Here is a 14,752-nt window from a genome sequence, read left to right as displayed (position 1 = left end):
CCCTGGAGACTCCGAGACTCCCTTATGGCCTCGTCTGAATTTCTCTTCTATACGAATTGATACTTTAAGCAGAATGAAGTCTGTGCTTTTACAGACAACAGTGCCCATCACGTCATCAAAAGAGACGTATGATCTCCTAGTTGCAAGGACGGCTACGGAGATACATGACCTTTTATCAACTAATTGCCCCGTGCATTTCACAGAAATTCTTAGCCAAATTCTTAACATGTCTAGCGCCATAGGCAACCCAGGCATATTTAAGACGATTTTTACGGGACTGCTAACACCATTCAAAGCAATTCTGGGAATCATTCCCAATTTTGTTCAATCAATCTTTGGCGGCATCTCCCTTATTTTGGGACTTGTAGCAGGGATTTTATTTTTGACCCTCCTGGTCCGATATGGCAAGCCGAAATACAGACATGACTCCGGCAGGAATGGAAGAAACGATCCTAGCAGTACGCTACCGGGACCGAATAACTAGAGTCCTCGGATTGGCCAGACTGAGAGATCTAAACATGACCTGGTTTCTTTCATTCAGACCTATATGGCAGACCTGCATCTTACCTGTGCTTCGATGTATGCTATGCGGAGATGAGTGCGTGTTGGACATCTGTCTTGCACTTCCATCAGCAGTACCAATGGATATCGATACTTTGCTAAATCCTGTAACGGCTCACGCATTGTGTTGTCCCCAGCGGCTACCAATCCTGATGACGGCATTCCTTGAGACTCCTGTGCTACGACTAGGTGGTAACAGTGGAGCGAGAGACAAAAGCAACATCACCCAGGTACGACCATCTGTGAGCATTGCTGACCCAGACTTTGATGATAGCAATCATTCTCACACCTGCCAAGTTACAGCACTATCGAACTTGGTCGAACTGTCACCTGATTTTGTAGACCAATTTTTTGAGAGCCTGTCTGATATGATGTTCTCCCCTCAACAGAAACAATAATTTTTGAAAAGCATTCCGACACACAGCGTTCCCATGAACTCTGAATTCGGCCTTTTTTGATCAACAAAAACTGCTGAAAAGCGTTGAAACTCTATTCCCCCGTTCAACAAGAATTTTTTTTTTAATTGAACACTTTTTAAAAAATATTTACCTTTTTCTGGCACAAAAATTCTATGCTTAAAGTAGACCTATTCATAAAGAACAGAAGCTTCTACTTTTAGGTAAATCTAGAGACATAATAACTTTACATCAGCCTCTAGCACATTTTAAAACAAATGCATTTATATGTGATGAAATTATCTCACCCTTCTTTTCTGTATTAAGAGATATTTCATGTGTAATTTTTTCGCAAAATCGTTCATTGATTACATATGCTATAATTTTGAATGATTTCTATGCTTAAAGACGTACAGTACAAATAATTCCATGTATTGCAAACACGCCATTTCAAATGCATATATGTATTTTGGGGTGGGTAATGTTACACATGCATCTTTTGCTATCGTTTTTAGTAAATTGATGGACATAAATTCGTGGAGTGGGTGTCGCGTTCTAATCTAGGACCCCGATCAATACTGTGACCTTATGCCCCTATACGGCTATAATCCATTCATGCCCCTATATTGGCATAAACGATCAAATGCAATATTCAGAAACTCGTCTCTGGCCTCACACGATCAGAGCCACATTTCAGAATCTCTTCCTCTGCAGCTCATTAGAGCAAATGACACAGCAGAAGCCACTATCTAAGATTCCTAGATTACACTCCGAGTTCTTCAACAAGATAAAACTCAGCAACCTGGGAAATCCCCGCTTGCTATGTTTTTATTAGTAATAGAACTCTAATGAGCACTGAGAGACGATCACTTCCTAGTGACACCTTTATTGACGTCTTATGTCCAAAAACTTACGTCAAACAAGGCACCTTTCAGGTATAAATATTACCAACGTTGCCTTAAGCAAACTCTGACGCTTATGCTATCGCTGCCTCAACGACATCGGCGAACGATGGTATGGTGAACATAGGAGCAGAACAGCTGTCCCCTGCAAAGCCCAGCAGATACAAGCTGCCCACAGACACTGCCCCTCCTCCTCCTCGACGTGCTGAGAGAGACGCTGTCTTTTCTCCTGCCGAGAAAATCCAGCTCCGGCGTTTCCAGCCTACTCTTGCGAGTGACTGGGATATCGAGTCCTGGAAGGAGATACAAGACCTCCAACATTCTATTCCAGAGATATGGTGTTGACTAAACCCTTGGAGAGAATTCTTGAAGCAAACCTTGGCAAAACCAACTTAACTAAAACTGCTACTTACTTACTCCCTTCCACGTATTAGGCTTAGGTCAGGTACACTGGGGTAGGCGTAGTTAGAAGCACCAGTTGAGTACGTTAGCCTAATGTATATATGAATGTACATATGTTTTATTCATTTTAAACCATTGTATGGCTAAGAAACCATATCAATGCTTTTACAGTATTATTTTGCAATCCTCATTTTACTGTACGCACTTTTTATAATAACTAGTCTTGCAATTGTGGCAATTAATTTCTCTTGTATGAGAAGAAAGACTGTTCAATAAATAATACCTTTTTATTGAAAACGCCCGTCTCTCTATTCTCTGCATATTGGTGAAAGTAATCTGCACAAAACTGACTGAGTAAAATAACTGTCTATTGTTTCACACGACTCTAGAGATTGACTCTTATTCTAAGGAGCAAAGTTGTCATGTTTATGTGGTTGTTGGAAAACTGAATCCCTTCTTGTCTGTACCAGGGAAGCTGATCACTTCCTATTCAGTCAAGAAGGTTTCCAGTGACCTCTGAGCTAGTTGGTAACAAACCCAATTAAGTTTAGCATAGTCAGTGGAGACCTGGAAGATCCGCACTTCTACGTCTATACTACTGTTTATGTTATTCCAATGCGCAGGGCCTATTGGGAAAATAGGAACTACACTACAGTGCCAAAACCAACGACTCTAGCTGGAGCTCGACAATGACATATTTGACTGTGGTGGACCCTCACCAGCCTCAGCTTTGGGCCTGGCCTTACTGAAAGATGTTGACTTTGATTTCAGAGACCAAGTCCGAAGGTGAAAACTTTAAGTACACATAATAAGGTGAAAACTTTGATGGACGACCTACTTGGTGTATCGAACAACTTCTGGAGGTGAGTCTGAAATCGCACCACAATTCTAGTGAAGTGCCAATTAATGAATTTTAAAAATGCTTTTCTTTTTCTAGGCAATTTTTGCCTTAAAACCTTAACAATCAATATATCCGTTCCCCTTTATAATTGTGGTGTCCTTTTGATCAATTATTTTTTGCTATTTTTCAAAATGTTATTGTATTGCGTACTTAAAAAGCTGATTTTCCATGAGACTTGTCTTTCCATTCAATCATAATATGTTTATTAAGATTGTTTCCCCCGCCCCAAATTAATAATCCATTGTCTGACAGAGCTGGAATGAAGGCAAAAGCAATTACTTCACGTATATCCTGCACAGATGGTGATCAAACGCCCAGAAATCTTTCCTTGAAATACTGGGCTGCAGAAAAGGAAAGGGACATTTCAACGATAGAGTGAGGAAGACCCTGGCATACCCTGGGAAAGTCTCTCAAAGTTTACTGGCAAGACCAGAAATCGAAGGGTAGTTACATTTCTTATCTGGCGTCCAGATACACATTCTAAGTTGAGATGTGTCTGGGCATTAATATAGCCTTATAGGCCGCCGTAGAGGGATATACCGACTATTAAAGGCCCTCTCCAGCGTTAAAGGCCCCGAGCCGAAGGCAAGAGCCTTTAACAAGGGAGAAGGACTTTAATAGCGGTATAGCCCATCTACGAAGGGCTATAAGGCTATTAGATCATTCTGTCACTAGAGGACAGAATGTTCTAACAAAACAAACAAAGCCTTTTGGAAGCGTGAGGGGATTGGAATCCTCTCAGGCTCCCTGAAGCCTTTGTTCACAGCCAGAGCTGTGAACAAAGAAACATTGGAATGTTGGAGCTCCAGGCTTATGCCAGCCATTATAAGCCCAGAGCACTCCATTATTTTCAATGGAGCTCCCAACATTCCAATGTTCTAATAATTCGAACCAGCTGGCCCATGTAAAAGTTAATGGCACTGTGGGAATTTTGTACAGATCCCCTGATGTAAATGTTATCTATAATATTCTATGCAGGAGGATGTTGTGTTATAGAATGAGTAGAACAAAAGCCACTGGGTAGTTCACTGGTGAAACCCCTGTGTGAATGTATGCATTACCTTTCAATTAAAATAACAAAGTAGGATTTTCGAGTATGCATAAAAAGACTTTGAAGCAGTGTTGTTCTTCACTACCTGGAGTTGTTTATTCCTGTAAATTACAATTAATTCCACAAACATTATTTCAACAGCAAACCGTAGCAGCATATCACATATTGGCTGGATAATTAAGGCCATATACTTCGGCAAGGAGTCAATTTGTTATGTACAGTGTGCAATATAGATAAATCTTCATAGTCACAAAAACATCATACTAACCTAATCACATACCTGGCACAGGCAGCTGTATCAAAATTCCACTGACTGCAGGATTGTTATTTAATTTGACAGTTAACTCTAAAAGCTCGTCCTGTGAAACACGGCTTGGTCTAAGTATTACTTCACTTGTAATGCCTGAAAGAAAGTGGATCGATTTCTCAATTTAAGTGCTTTTCAACGTGTAAATGATAGGCATAAATACCATTACATTTTCAAGACACTTGGGTGCAGATTGCCACATTAACATACTAATTCAATGCTTGTAACTTGACTTGCACCCACAAAATAAATCACAATTTGTGCAGTATCCACAACATAAAGAGTACGACCGTCTGGTGCAACCTGCACTTCAAAATGGAAGACAAAGACATTTATTTATTTCTGTGTCCTTTGCTCAATCCTTGTGTCCTTGGAAAAGTACTCTTGTTCACCCCTGAGGTATTTATTAATTTTGAATGTCTATTTTTATAGTGAAAACCAGAAGGCAAAGACCAAAGTGCTTTACACAGAAGAAACAGTTACAAGCAAAAAAGTTACCATACAGATGCACAAGGGGGCAGTGCAAAAACACACAAATATATTAAAATATATTCAAATGGCAGTGGGGAAGGGAAAAAAGTATACACTTGGATACAGAAACACACCAGCATTATGAAAATAAACAAACAATACCCACTGGCATGGGGTTATAACAAATAACAATGATGATACATGAGGGACGGAGATACCACTTAGTGAGGTAAGTAAATGTACAGAATTATAGATGGGTAACAGTGAATAAGTGAATGCTTTTCACCAAAGGACTCTGAGGGACATCAAATCGATAACAGGAGTGAAGCTGAAGCTTCAGTTTTCTATGATGCCACTGAGCACACTGATGTGAAAAAGATCTGTTATTCAAATCTACTTTTCTCAATTTTTTTTCATGTATTCCTTCCCAAATCATCCACCCCTGCTTTGAACATTTACGCAGGGCAGAGGAAAACGGGATGGGTGGGGTGGTGGGGGACGGTGGATGGGAGGGGGTAGTTTGAGGGGGTGGGAGGGGATGGTTTGAGGTGGGGGCATACATACCGTAGCCTCCCATCCCAAAGGTTGTTTTCAATTGTAAGTACAAGTCTGGAAAGACCTGTTAATGACAGGGGAGACAGTGGTCGGAGCAGGCAACACACCACCCATTTTCTTCCACTTCTGTCTGATCTGTGGATACACAGGAGAGATAGCAGAGGGACGATGGGGCAGCCAGCCACCTATTTTCCAAGTGGCTCGGGATGCCGCACTACTGGGCAAAGCAACAAAATACAGGGGAACCAAGCGATGTCCCTTGTAACGTAGCAACAGTGGGAAACAGCTTTTTTCATGGTTGGTATGTCACAGCAGTGAAAAATGGAATCTGATGCAGTCAATCACAATAGATGCTTCTAATGGAAGCCACTCATAACAAGATAGTGAGCTGAAAACATAAGAAACAAGGCAAACTAAGTGAAACTGCAATTTCAGCCTCTTGAAGAAGGAAGATGTGGATGAATACATTGTCTTATGGGCGAATGAGACCATCTTGTAAAGTGATCTAGCTAGATTCATTAGAAAGACAATGCAGTGTTAGTGCAAAAGGATGCGAACAAAGGGGCACATTAGGAAGGCTGGCGGTAGCCAATGCCGGCCTGCATTGGGCAATCTGCCCGCCATCCTACCCGGAATGACCCCCTGGCATATTAGTATGGCAGAGGGGACGGCAGTGGACGGAAAGACCGTCCACCGCTTTTCCGCCCCGGTCGCCTTGCGACTGGGGCGGAAAAGGTTTAATACACCACCAGCCATATTAGCATGAGCATTTTCCAATGCCGCATGCGGAGACACCGTGCGGGGGCCCGTTGCTGGCCCCCAGGGACTCTGAGGGGGTGGGGGTGCACATGGGGGGTACCTATGGTACCCCCCAGTATTGCAAAGTACAACGTAGCAGGCACCGCGCGGTGCCTGTCACGTTATGCTTTGTAATGCACAACATGTATCTTTAGCATTGTGGCGGGCGGTGCTGAATGCTAAAGATACAGGATCCGCCCGCCACTGTGGCGGGCACATCCTAATACCCCCAACGGGATCCCCGCCCTTATGGCGGGCGGTCCCTACACACGACAGGATGACGGGCGGACTGAGCCCCAAAATGTTTGCTTACAATGACAAAGCAAACTGCTGCATCTCAATGCTCTCACTGGTGCCAGAAGTGTTTTTGGGATATTGGCCTTAAGATATTTGCCAAATTCGAGTCTTGAAAAACTAAGTGAAATGTGGTCTTTAGATCACATTCACAAACAAACTGTCAGATGCCACACAATAAATGCACCTGTAAGTGTGTCCTTTCCTAGCCATATAAATAAGGAATCACTGACTGAATATCAACGTCAAAAATATCGACATCAAAAATATCAGAGCCGAAATATCGATTTAAAGAATATCGAAGTCCTATCTACATTATGGTAAGTATAAAAATATTGTTGTCAAAAATATCGTTGTTAAAAATATAGTTTTATTTAAATGTTAAAAAATAATGTAAAATAAAGTAAATAATACATATATTTGAGATAAACATAGTTAAAAATATGTTTAAAATTATAAGTAATAGATATAATGTAAAAACAAAATTAAACATATACATATAAAATATAATATGAATATATTCCCCAACTGAATTAATTTGAGGAGCCAGCACACATTGTTGTGGGGGTTCTCTCTCGTTTATTGCGTTGGTTACAGCATACACAAGAACCGGGACGCGTTTCAGCAGTCAAGCTGCCTTTATCAACCTGAATTGAGCCATGTTGGTGCTTCTTTTAAAGCTTACATTTCATTAAAATTGAAGATGCACTTCACTTCACAGTGATTGGGTAACTGCAAACATGTGAGAAGAATGCCGTTCGTTTTTTTGCACAAAGAGCATAACAGCAGTATATTCATAAAAAACCACAACAGTGTAAATCCTGCAAAACAAAGTTTGCCTCAAGGTTATTTACAAACTGTGTTATACTGTCCTGTTTGAGCAATTTCAAAACAATTCCCAACATGCTATGTTATGTAACAAATAAAATCCGGACTGGATTATTGCGAGTCCTCCAACTGCACCTGAAGGCATCCCACTAACTTCTTTCCTTTTTAAAACCAAAGTCACGCATTTGACCAATTTATACATTTTTTACTTCAGATAACGTCGCTGTCTTTTGTATCCTGTCAGTTCCTTATCAATTCATATATCTCAGAGGGAATTCTGTTCTGCACTTGGGGACAGCTCGTTGTTTCGGACCGGTTGCCAAATATAAAAGGAAGAGGACATACAGCGACGATTTTCATGAAGCTTGAATTTCGTGTGCCCAGTGTAACCAATCCTAATAAGCAATAGCACGATCCCACAAAACCACCGCTTCCGTGGTCAGTGCCATCTTGCGGTGTCCAACTCCATCGTAGGAGTGATTCTCCCAGGGTGAGGATGTACTTCTAAATGGAGGAGTTCTAGTCCCCGCCAAGGATGCTTAGACCTCCAGCGCCTGAACTCACTCCTCCACATGGACCTTCTCATAAAATATAATATATATATACCTAATAATATTTACAATTAATTATTGTAATAACTTATAAATTGTTTAAAAACATTATATAAATTATAAATACATACATACAATAATAATATAAATAAAAATATAAAAAATATATATAACAAATTAAAAAAAAGTTTTTTCCATAAATTATACATTACATTAACTAAAACAGTAAATAGTGGATAGCGTAGGGGTAACATTAGTATTCCCACTCCAGAAAGTGCAAAAATAGGGAAAGTGCTGGATAGCATAGGGGTTAAAATTGCTATTCTATGTCAGGACTGGAGGCGAGGATTATGCTCAATATTCTCTCTTCGCTTTATTAAAATTTCGCACAGCAGCTCTTCATATAACCAGTAACAAACTTCATTTACCACAACACTAGGGAAAAGAAAAACACAGTCTCTCTTAAGTCCTTTCACAGTTTCCATGAAGGTCTTCCCATAAATCATCCTGCAAATTCCTCTTTCTTCGCTGCTCTTTATTTCAGATCCCCCTACACCACGGGAGCGCTCGTGCGCACCTTCCGCGGTATCCCATTTCACAAGCGGACAGTGGTGCAGTTCGCGGCCGCTAGAGGCCACTGTGGGGGCATCACGACTTGGGTCCCGGAGCGCGTTCTGACAGGAATAACAGTAGACGCGCTCCGGTCCTCAGTGCAAGTCTGCGCCCGGCCCGCCTGAAATCGCCCAGGTGTTCTGGGTCTGTATTCAAATTTTCCCCCATTTGTGATTACGCCCGCTCCGCGGGTAGGTAGTGGTGCGGTGCACCGAGGGATTCTCATCCCATTAATGCCCGATCCACGGTCGAGTAGGTAGCGCAGTGGGGACTTCGGCAGTTAGTTCTCCCGGACACCACATCAGGCAGCAGCTTTTTCTCGTTGGAAACGTTGGGAGAGTGGTGTCCTTGGGCTGGAAAGCCCGTCTATTTTGCCTTAGGCCGCTAGCATTACTGAGAGACCCTCAGCCCCAAAAGTTACTGCGTTAGCGGAAGAGTGCTCCAAAGCTCTTAGCAACTGGTGTTCAACAGCTCTAACCTCAGTACCCGGTGCTGTGCTCGTGTGGGTGTGTGCACTTAACATGGAGCAAGATTACTATGAGGAGGAAGACTTCTTGGCATACCTGCAATGGGATGACGATTTTTACGCCAAAGTCGACGATTCTATTCATAAGGCAGTGTCAGACCTAATGACGCCTATGGAACAGCGTCTAGCGGACAAAATAGAGAAACTTTGCGCTAAGATGGGGCAGCCACCCCCTGCAATCCTGGGGATGTTGGGTACTCCAAGTCAAGCCTCAGACGGTCAGGGTCCTCCCCCGCCTAAGAAAAAGTGCGATAGAGAGGTAGATACGGACGCCTTTGAGCGCCTTAAACAGGCATTTTTGGAGCATACAGCCCCCATTTTACCGCCTCAGGACCCCTCTACTGGGAATGACGAACTCCCACCAGCGTCCCCTGGAACGCAGCAAGGGGATTCTTCGGATGCTTCTGATGACGAGGCGGGCTCCTCAAGGTCGTGGAGGCCTGCGGGGTCCTCGGACCCACCTAAGGCGACTGTTTCCGACATGCTAGACCCAGATGACATTGTTCATCCCCGCTCTGCGGAATGGGTGCCCACCGAGAAAGCAGCTTTATATCTGGCTTCCCACCTCAGGAAACCTTTGGAGAACGAGGCACGCAGTAGACTAAGGGCTGAGTGCCCCCCGCCCACTTTAGACGGCAAGGTTTCCATCACCCCAGAGATTGAAAGCAAAATGGCGACTTTCTTGGCCAAGTTTATTAAGGATCCCAAGAAGGGAATAGATCGCACCTGGCGCTCATGTCAGGACAAACTGCTAGATACCATCGGTCCGCTTGCCAAGATCCTAGACATGGCGGAGGAAGCTCGGGTTTCGGGTTCTTTGATTGAACCTGAGGTCCTCTCAGCCTGGGCGCAACGGGCGATCTGTTTTGTAGGCAATGCCAATTGCGCCATTTTGACAGAGAGGCATAGGTCTCTGTTGATTAAGGTTGACCCCAAACTGGGGGACTTGGCAGGTTCCGAAGTGGGGGCCTTGGCGCAGGGTGGCCTGTTCGTAAAGGAACTTGGGAAGTTCGTGGCTACGTTCACATCCCTCGACAAAGCTCAAACGAACATAAAGAGAGTTTTTACTCCGCAGGTTTTTCACGGGGTTTTCCACGGGGCAGGGCGGGGTAGGAGCCGCCCGCCCAGCCGTGACCAAAACCAGCAGCCCGAAGGTAGGGGCAAGGCTCCGGGTGCGGACAATATCAGTCAGACCAGAGCTTCACCAGCTTTTACCCAACCAGGGGTCAAAGATTCCAAGGACGCAGCTACAGAGGGAACAGCGGCAATAACAACGGTGAGTGTCTTGCCGGCTGCGCCGCTGCAGGTTGGGGGCAGGTTAGCGATGTTCTTCCCCGCTTGGGAATCTCTGACAGGGGATTCTTGGGTACTCCAAACAGTCTGAGGATTTCAAATAGAGTTTTATGGGTCCCCTTGGCAGGCGCGAGCCCCCCGACCAATTGTGTTCTGCGCACCCGACGCAGCTTTAATACACGAGGAAGTGCAAGAGTTGCTCCGCAAAGGAGCAGTGTGTCACACAGAGGTTCATCCGTCAGGCTTCCTCAGCAATATTTTTCTGGTGGACAAGACCGACTGAGGTCGGGCCTGTGATCAACCTTCGGGAGTTCAACAAGTGGTTGGTGTACAGACACTTCAAAATGGAGGCCATTCATTTGCTCAGGGATGTTCTCCAACCACTCGATTCCGCTTCAATTTTAGATTCACATCACATTCTTTTGCACTTCACTTTCTTCCCATACACTCTTTTCATCATATTTGCTCACATCTGTAGTGATTAATACTTTGTAAAACATCCTTGGGCTCCTCCATCACTATGTTGGAGTAGTAGCCCTCTAAAGGAGACCCAGATGATGAAGCATGTCACCGGGACCGGTGAGTGATGAAAATCCGTACAAATTTTGCGTATTTTTTGTTGATCAGTCTATGTAGTCGTAAAGTTATTCTCTGTTTTATAGATGTTGACTGCAGGATATTCTTTGTATTTTCTGATGCTAGTTTGGGGCTGTATATCCTGCTGAGTCATTAAACTTTGGCCTCTGACCCTACTCCAATTTTGATGTTTTTGTCTGTGAGATGTAAACCTGGTTCTGAATTTGTTGTATCATGGCAACCTGATTGTTTTCTTTCACGCAAGACATTGTCAGCTAAACTAGCCATGTTATTATGTTTGGTGTCATGTAGGAGAGTGTCTGATGTTCGTGCTCTAGACATCACTGCCAGAGTTTTTTCTCTGGATGGGGTGACTTTTACGGTGAGTAGACAAACCAAATCAAACACTCGCGCAATTTCCTATCCTGCTTTTGCAGAATCTCCTAAGCTTTGTGTGGTGCAATGCTTAAAAGCTTATGAGGAAGCTACGGAGGAAGCTCATCCACCAAGCAAACGACAACTCCTTATAGCCCTCAAGAAGCCCTTTAATGCAGTTTCCTCCCCACTATCGCCCGCTGGGTACGGTGGGTGATGCAGGAGGCAGGTATTATTACACAAGCTTTTGGTGCGCATTCCGCTCGGGGTGCGATGGCTTCCAAAGCGTTTAACCTTGGGGTGCGTTTGGAAGACCTTATGAGAGCAGTGGACTGGTCATCGGATTCCACCTTTAAGCGGTTCTATTTTAAACCTCTGCTGAGTGTAGCGCAAGTGGTGGTGACTAAACTTTAAGGGAGCATAATCCTCGCCTCCGGTCCTGACATAGAATAGAAATTTGCCTAGTTTACAAGAAGGTAAGTTTCAATTCTATTAAGGATGCGGAGGCGAAGATTATCCTACCCAGCAAGCGCGTTGGTTGCTATCCCTCGCCGTAATAGGTGTAAGTAACTCTGTTTCGTTATTGCGTAATGCTTACACTGTTCCCTATTATGATCACTGCTGTGTACACATAATGTTGATTGGAGTGATGTACTCCAATGTTCAAACAGTTAATGGTACCATAGGTAATTTGGGGTGGTTTCTTTTAGGGAATGATCATGCGCAGCAAAGTGCCTAACCATGGGAGAACTCCTCCAGCGAAGAAAGAGGAAGTGCAGGAAGTTGCAGGATGATTTATGGGAAGATCTTCATGGAAACTGTGAAAGGACTTAAGAGAGACTGTGTTTTTATTTCCCCTGTGTTGTGGGAAATGTAGTTTGTTACTGGTTATATGAAGAGCTGCTGTGTGAAATTTGAATAAAGCGAAGAGAGAATATTGAGCATAATCCTCGTCTCCGCGTCCTTAATAGAATTGAAACTTACCTTCTCGTAGGCTAGGCAAACTTCTACTCCAACTCCAAGGAGTGCAACAGTAGGGAAAGTGTTGGATAGCTTAGAGGTTAAAATTACTATTCCAACTCCAGAGAGTGCAACAGTAGGGAAAGTGTTGGATAGCGTAGAGGTTAAAATTAGTATTCCCACTCCAGAAAGTGCAAAAATAGGGAAAGTGTTGGATAGCGTCGGGGTAAACATTACTATTCCAACTCCAGAGAGTACAACAGTGGTGAAAGTGTTGGATAGCATAGAGGTTAAAATTACTATTCCAACTCCAGAGAGTGCAACAGTAGAGAAAGTGTTGGATAGCGTAGGGGTTAAAATTACTATTCCAACTCCAGAGAGCGCAACAGTAGGGAAAGTGTTGGATAGCGTAGGGGTTAAAATTACTATTCCACCTCCAGAGAGTGCAACAGTAGGGAAGTGTTGGATAGCATAGAGGTAAAAATTACTATTCCAACTCCAGAGAGTGCAACAGTAGGGAAAGTGTTGGATAGCATAGAGGTTAAAATTACTATTCCAACTCCAGAGAGTGCAACAGTAGAGAAAGTGTTGGATAGTGTAGAGGTTAAAATTACTATTCAAACTCCAGAGAGCAGAACAGTAGGGAAAGTTTTGGATAGCGTAGGGGTAAAAATTACTATTCCAACTCCAGAGAGTGCAACCGTAGGGAAAGTGTTGGATAGCATAGAGGTTAAAATTACTATTACAACTCCAGAGAGTGCAACAGTAAGGAAAGTGTTTTATAGCGTAGGGGTAAAAATTACTATTCAAACTCCAGAGAATGCAACAGTAGGGAAAGTGTTAGATAGTGTAGGGGTAAAAATTACCATTCCACCTCCAGAGAGTGCAACAGTAGGGAAAGTGTTGGATAGTGCAGAGGTTAACATTACTATTCCAGCTCTAGAGAGTGCAACAGTAGAGAAAGTGTTGGATAGCATAGGGGTAACAATTACTACTCCAACTCCATCGAGTGCAACACTAGGAAAAGTGTTGGATAGCGAAGATGGTAAAATTTATATTCCAACTCCAGAGACTGCAACAGTAGGGAAAGTGTTGGATAGCGTAGGGGTAAAAAAATAACTTAATAATAATTAAAATAATTATTTTAATAAAAAATAATTTAATTATTAAATAACAATAAATGAATTAACAATACCAATAAATAGTAACTTAAACATAATGACCAATTAATAATTAATTAACAATTAAATTGATAAATACAATTAAGTAATAATTATTAACAATTAATTACCAAATAATAATTAAATCCAAAAATAATTTTCAATACCATAAAACAATAATTATTAAAACATATTTAGCAAATAATAGTTAATTAACAATACATTATAGATAAATACCAATAAATAATCATTAATAACAATTAATTACCAAGTATTAATTAATGCACAATAAATTAATTTCCAAAACATAAAAATATGAATTATTAAAAAGTTATTACCAATTAATAATCAATTAACAATACATTAATTATCAATACTCAACAATAAAATAAATAATTACTTAATTACAATTACATTACTTACCACCCTATTATCCTATAAACTCACAACACACTTCAATAATATATTAATACACTTAATATAACTACTAATTAATCAATAATAAAATTAATTACCAATTAATAATTATTTAACATAAAATTAATTATCAATACCAATAAATAAAAATAAATATTTACTTAATTACAAATAAATTACTTCCCACCCTATTCCCCTATAAACCCACACCCGCTACAGAACAAAAACGCAAAATCTACTTAAAAATATTTACTAATTCCTAAAATGTTTAAATTAATTTAATATAATTAAATTACTTCCCACCCTATTCCCCTCTAAACCCACAACCCGCTACTGTACTAGAACGCATAATTTACTTTAAAAAAAATTACTAACTCCTAAAAATGTTATACATATATTCTAAAACGAGTACAATAATTAACAAAAAATATAAACACAAACATATAAAATATATTATAAAATACATAACACTAATATAAATATCGATATTAGTAACCGATATTTTTGCTATCGATATTACTAACTTCAATATTAACAAAAACGATATTTCTTACCTTCAGGTCAATATTCTGGTTGTCGATATTCTTGATTTAGATATTGTGTCCCTACGATATTTCCAACTCGATATTATTGTAGGTCGAAATTAAAAACTCGATATTTAGACTGCTTACTATAAATAAGTAGTGCTTAGAAGCTGACTCTTTTCTCAAGAATGCCTTTTAATGATTTGTATATTCCAAAATGGAAGGATTGTAATCAAGAATACTGGGGCAGTGAATCTAAATGTGGACAATAATGGTAGAGTGAATGAGTGGAA

At 41.4% G+C, this 14,752-nt stretch overlaps 1 protein-coding gene across 1 annotated transcript in view; it reads right to left on the bottom strand.

The window, feature by feature from the left end:
* Positions 1 to 14,752, bottom strand: part of LOC147727456 (bifunctional methylenetetrahydrofolate dehydrogenase/cyclohydrolase 2, mitochondrial-like) — a 505,471-nt gene that overhangs the window by 456,340 nt on the left and 34,379 nt on the right. Inside the window, exon 3 of the mRNA XM_086963121.1 lies at positions 4,493 to 4,615. Coding sequence (XP_086819247.1) covers positions 4,493 to 4,615 — 123 coding nt within the window. The remainder of the gene's footprint in view (positions 1 to 4,492; positions 4,616 to 14,752) is intronic.

The sequence above is a fragment of the Lissotriton vulgaris genome, chromosome 3_1, assembly GCF_964263255.1.
Source record: "Lissotriton vulgaris chromosome 3_1, aLisVul1.2, whole genome shotgun sequence".
NCBI classification, from domain to species: Eukaryota; Metazoa; Chordata; class Amphibia; order Caudata; family Salamandridae; genus Lissotriton; species Lissotriton vulgaris.
The sequence above is the reverse complement of the archived record's forward strand: the minus strand, read 5'-3'. Positions and strand labels throughout refer to the sequence as shown.